This window comes from Arachis ipaensis, chromosome B03, assembly GCF_000816755.2.
Source record: "Arachis ipaensis cultivar K30076 chromosome B03, Araip1.1, whole genome shotgun sequence".
In the NCBI taxonomy this organism is placed as follows: Eukaryota; Viridiplantae; Streptophyta; class Magnoliopsida; order Fabales; family Fabaceae; genus Arachis; species Arachis ipaensis.
In genome coordinates, this window is record NC_029787.2 from 13739540 (window position 1) to 13745113 (window position 5574).

At 31.9% G+C, this 5574-nt stretch overlaps 1 protein-coding gene and 1 long non-coding RNA gene across 3 annotated transcripts; one reads left to right on the forward strand and one right to left on the reverse strand.

The window, feature by feature from the left end:
* On the reverse strand, window positions 873-5005 carry LOC107629717. Of its 2 annotated transcripts, none has more exons than XR_001618017.2 (4): window positions 4895-5005; window positions 4752-4816; window positions 4534-4615; window positions 873-1250 (listed from the first exon to the last, which is right to left on the reverse strand). It is a non-coding gene; the product is annotated as an uncharacterized LOC107629717 (long non-coding RNA). The 2 variants fall into 2 exon arrangements; XR_001618016.2 differs by having other exon boundaries at window positions 873-1261.
* Window positions 1261-4168, forward strand: LOC107629716 (zinc finger protein ZAT1-like). Its single transcript, XM_016332582.2, has one exon. It carries the CDS (start codon window positions 1825-1827, stop codon window positions 2611-2613), a length of 789 nt encoding a protein of 262 aa, XP_016188068.1. The 5' UTR covers window positions 1261-1824; the 3' UTR covers window positions 2614-4168.

The window sequence follows — 5574 nt, forward strand, 5'->3', positions numbered from 1 at the left end:
CTATAAATATGAGATTAAGATAAAGTGAAATATAATAAACAGTTGAAAATAAGATTAAAAAATAATTAAAAGAAGTAGAAGAAGATAGAAAAGACAATGCGTGTAGTCGATAAAAAATATACTGTAAAAAAGTTTAGTATAATCAATGAATATAAAAGATGAAAGACAAAAATTAAGATATATTTTTATTAAAAAATTTAAAAAAAATATTATGAAGAAGAACCTATTAATCGAGTCTATGAAAATATTATAGAAAAGGGTAAAGTATAGTTTTTATCTCTAAAGTTTGTCAAAAATTTTAAAAATATCCTTAAATTTTATTTTATTTTAATTTTAACTTTAAAATTTTTTTATTTGCATCAAATATACCTTTGGCAGCTAACTTTTCAAAAAAATTATGACTAATTCAACAACAATTTCACAAACAAACTAGACATAATTGTCACGCATTATTATTAGATTAGTATTAAACTCTCTGAAAATTTAGTTGTCAGAAATATATTTGATGAAAATCGAAAACTTCTAAAACAAAATATATTTTAGGAGTATTTTTAAGACTTGACAAATTTCAGAGACAAAATATATACTTTACCCACAAATAAAAAAATAACATGACAAATTTGTGTTTTACTATCTTTCTAAATAGGCCTAACTCTGCACAAAATGTTTTCTCACCTAAGAATAAGAGTTTAATTTTGATGCGCTGGCAGTATGAAACGTTTTATACAATTGTCTAATTATATCTATTCTTTTGAATGTTTATTCACGCAGCCAATGAAAAAAATGGTTATTTTTGCATACCTAACATTAAGTAATTGGATATAAGAGTAAAACTACTTTACACAAACTACAATGACCAGTGATCAAAATTATTTTCTAAGAAGAATAGTCCAATTTATTATAAAGGCTGTGCCATTAATATACATTCCTAAACAAATTTAGTTGGACAAAATACACCTCCCTCATGCCTATGACTTCTGCAATTGCAATACTAGACAAATGCCATCAACTGTATCATCACAATATAGGCTTTTAAAACATCTTACGATAATAGATGGATGTGACTCCAACCTGAAAACTAGCTCATGGGAGAAGAATTGCCCAATGTCCATTGCCGAAACATTATAAAGGCTATCTATCTCAACAATATTCCAAGCAATGTAGGACTGAACTTTATCCAAATACTGTTTTTCTTCCATTTTGAATGAAAAAATCCTATCTAGTAAGCTGATGCATAGAGTATATTATGCCTGCAACTCGACTAACATAAAATTGAGTACATGGTCAAATAATGGATAATAGAATTCAAGCAAAACTTAAGCAGGGATGAAGGAGTGGAGAAGTATATAACAGAAATAGATATATGGGCAGCCCAAATATTTTCCCCAAACCACCTGTTCATATATGCTACTATTTCTTTCTTAACTTGCCAAATGCCAACAAATATAAAATGCAAACGAAAATCCGAATCTTAAATAATTATTAATTTCCTCATATAAACCTAATTTATAGGAACAATATAAATGCTTGAAATATAGGAAATAAACCAAACCGCCAGTGAGACCAAAGTAATAGTACGTCGTCGTTTAATCCATGTAGTTGAATCCATCCGGTGAGAGAAGACTTTGTATGCTTGCGATTGTTATAGATGAGGAGGAGATTGACCGCTAACATATCTAACATCATTATTGTCTTTTGTGATTTTATTCCTTTTGCAATTGGAACACTTGCCACCTACTCCTTTTTAAGTTCCTCAATTCGGCATGCACTCATCCCACAAGCACTCGGTGAGGAAGTATTCGAGTTTCTGGAATTTTAGTGAACATGGAGAAAAATAACAACATAACCTGCAAAATCTGCAATAAGTGTTTCTCCACCGGAAAAGCCATAGGGGGCCACATGAGATCTCACTTGGTCAAATTGCCAATACCTCCCAAGCCTGACCCAGAGAATCAAGCACTTGACAACTTTATCAAGTTAACCAACCATGCAATTCAAGTTCCTTCCTCAATGAATTTCCATCCCGAAATGAAACCAGCACAAAATCTTCAATCTCCGAAATACAGCTTCTCAGCCTTTTTTTCAAAAGTAAACAAAGAAAATAGATTTCTGCCATACCCTAAAAACCCAACCCGCAAAAGATCCAAATGTCGCCGACAATTTATTAAAGCAGTTGAGAAAAGATCTGGGCCAAAACAGGAGAGTTCAAAATCTGAAACCCCTCGTGCAAAAGAAGCAGCTAGGTCCTTGATATTGCTTTCCAAAGATAATTGGCCAGCAAGCAAAGAGATCAAGACGCAAGAGATGGAGGGAGCCAACCAAATGTTTACAAAAGATAATGAAGATGATAAAGATGCCTTACTTGTTCAGACTCCCCCTCAAGTTAAGTTCAGGTGTTTAGATAACAAACCGGTCGAATGCCCATGGTGCTCCAAGATGTTCAAATCTAAACAAGCACTCGGCGGGCACAAAAAGGTACACTTAAACAACCCTAAGGTTGCTAATGCTCACAATAAATTTGTGGACAAGTCGCTAGACCTTAATTTTCCAGCTTTTAGAGATGATGAAGATGTTGGCCAAATCAATTTTCCAACCGTGGCCAATAGAAAATAATTATCTAACCTTCATGACTAAGCAAACGAGAAAAAGAAATTACAAAGTTAGTTTGTGATTCTGTACATTATTCTACACTATGTGTTTAGTTCTCAATGTTAAGAATTTATATGCTTTAGATCATTGTAATAATTTGAGATTAAGTGTTGTAGTTGCTAGTGGTTTCTATGCTTTATAAAGAGAGAACTTTATTTTGATATCCAATTAAGTGCTGTAGTTGCTAGCGGTTTCTATCTTCCTTGTCTGTTAGCTCTTGCTGTTTGGCCTGCTATTTGTCATAATTTCACATGGACCAAAATATGTATGTTTTCTCATGTTTGGATACTTGAGATTTAGTTCAAACTTTGTTGGCTCCCACTATGGATCTTTGCATAGTTGCTGAAACTGTAGAAACCCTAGAATCTTTGGCTTCACTAGGGTACACGAATAGCACAGGAAAAGGGAAAATGGAATTTTTCATATTATTCTATGACTTATACCAGCACAATGCACGTATGTTACTCCCCAAGCTTTGACTTAGCCTATAGGACTGTTGTGTTATATGAAAAATTTGTAAAATATACATCATATGTAACTCACACAATAAGAACAACAAACAAATTTCTTTTTTAATTATCATAGGCAGGGGGTTTTGATTAAAAAAACATGTTCAAATTTCTTAAAATCTTAGAAGAAAACATTATATGTTGAACCATAAAAGAAAAAATGCCAATGTTGATAATCTGATAACTACAACTAGTTTCAAGGATTCTACAAAAAGAAAGACAACCTTGATGAATTAAGCACCTTTTAAAAATTTGATAGCATTTTAGTTCTGGTAGGTTGTTTGCAATTGAAGATACTGCTACCAAAAAGCAACATCTAATTTAAACACCTGAAAACCACTGATTTTGAGGCTGAGAGGGGGGAAAAAGAGAAGTCCAATCTATCACTAAAGTTTAGATATGCTACTATTGTTTTATCTCCGAGAATTGTGAAGGCTGTGAATGCATGGTAACCTCTATACGGCCCATGTAAATTAGAAAAAGAAAAAGACAACAAAACTGTACACAAGACAAATAACCAAAATGAGGAAATGCGAAGCCTAAGTGACAGAGAAAGTTGAATGGTGTCATATAGGAAACTTTTATAATGTATATGGATACAACCAAAACTCAAGTGTATGGCATTAAAGATGCACTACAAGAGTTCTTAGACATAGTACCCAAAATTATGAATATAGATATACTTTCTTTTAACTAGACCCTTGTTTGCTTCAAAATCTTATGGATAACAAAAATATTTCAAGAGCATAAGTGGATGTAGATTTTAAGCACCGAGAAAATCATTCAAATTCTCTCACTAAAACACTTAAGACACATTCACAAGCATATACATATGAAACATAGATCCCCCAATTTGTGATCTTTTAAATCATAAGTTGTCTCAGGATATGAATAATGAAGTGTAAGACTTCCAACTAGATGAGCCATTGCCTCCTAAAACTATAATCAACAAATATCAGGAATAAATGCCTCTATTGCCCTTTCACGCTAAAGTACCAAAATTTAATCCAAGTAGCAAAAATCCAAACAAAATACAGAATAACTAAAAAACAGTTCCAATTAAAACATTTAACTCCATGTGCTTATCTTACGTTCGTAGCAGAAGAAATCAGAAAACGATCCCCCTTCATTCCAAACAGCCAAGTATCTTCCAAAATCAAGTATGCAACATGGCCAAAAATGGACCATAGAGCAAAATGGAGCATGAACATCTTCAATAATCAATTGGCTTAATAACACATACTTATACTTGATATATCAAACATATTGAATCAAGAAAATTGTTAAGCACAAAGAACTTGGTACAGAACAACCAGCAACCTGTACCTGGATAAACCATTTATTACCTCAATCAAAATAGAAATAATGAACTTACTTGAAGATAAGAATAACCGTGAATCAACTTCTTCATGAAATGAAAGAGTGAAACTTGCTCCATATCAAATTATGTGCAAACCCTATATTGTACATATTGGATAAATCAGAACAAAGATGAAGCAACATTCACAAGAACAAATTCTTGATCCACAGAGTCAGAAGAGAAAAATTAATTGTTGCAAAAACTAGATGCATTAGAATAATGACGATACTTACAGCGCAAGAACATGAAAGTGCAGAAGCAACAAGCGATGGAGATAGCGGTTGATTAACACATGCAACTACAAAGGCGAACCAAAAGAATAAATGAGATCTTAAAAAAGGAAATAACCAAAATATTGAAATCAAATCATTATTACCTACGGGAAATCCATGCGGCAAGCGTAACTGTGAAAAAATAAATAAAATTGGAAAAAATAAAGAAGCAAAGAAGAAGCAGCAACTAAGCAAGCAGTTGTTCCGTCTTCATTGATAATGAAAACAGTAGGGACCACAAATAGGGAAGCCCAAGGACCAAGCCCAATTAAATGGGTTTTCTTTTTATCATGGGATTAAATTAAATGGGTTAAACTATTTTCTGGTTCAATAAATAGGGAAGCCCAAGCCCAATATTGTTCTTTTTGTTTTTCTAACTAGATTCTTTAGTCTCTTTGTTTGGGCTTTTTCCCTGAACAAAAACAACGAAATATCAAAAACAACAAAAAGAAAAATAATACACTAACGGTGTAAAACATTTATAAAGTCGTGTAATCACATCCGTTCTTTTAGATGTTCATTTATGTGATCAATATAAAAGATAATTATTTTTGCTGATATAATAATACATAATTAGATGCGCATATAAAATTACTTCGCATTAAAATTGTTTTCATAATATCATTACTATTTTAAAAATGTTGCAATCATGCATAGGTTTTTCCTATTATATTTTTTTTTGTATGAATGTGATAAAAATGAGAATAGAATATTATTATAACGAGAACGAGAATATTCATTTTTCAACAAAAAAATAAAAAAATGTGTATATAAAACCACAATC

Excerpts from the sequence above, each read along its gene's own strand:
- LOC107629716 (XM_016332582.2), top strand. The coding sequence starts at position 1,825 with ATGGAGAAAAATAACAACATAACCTGCAAAATCTGCAATAAGTGTTTC.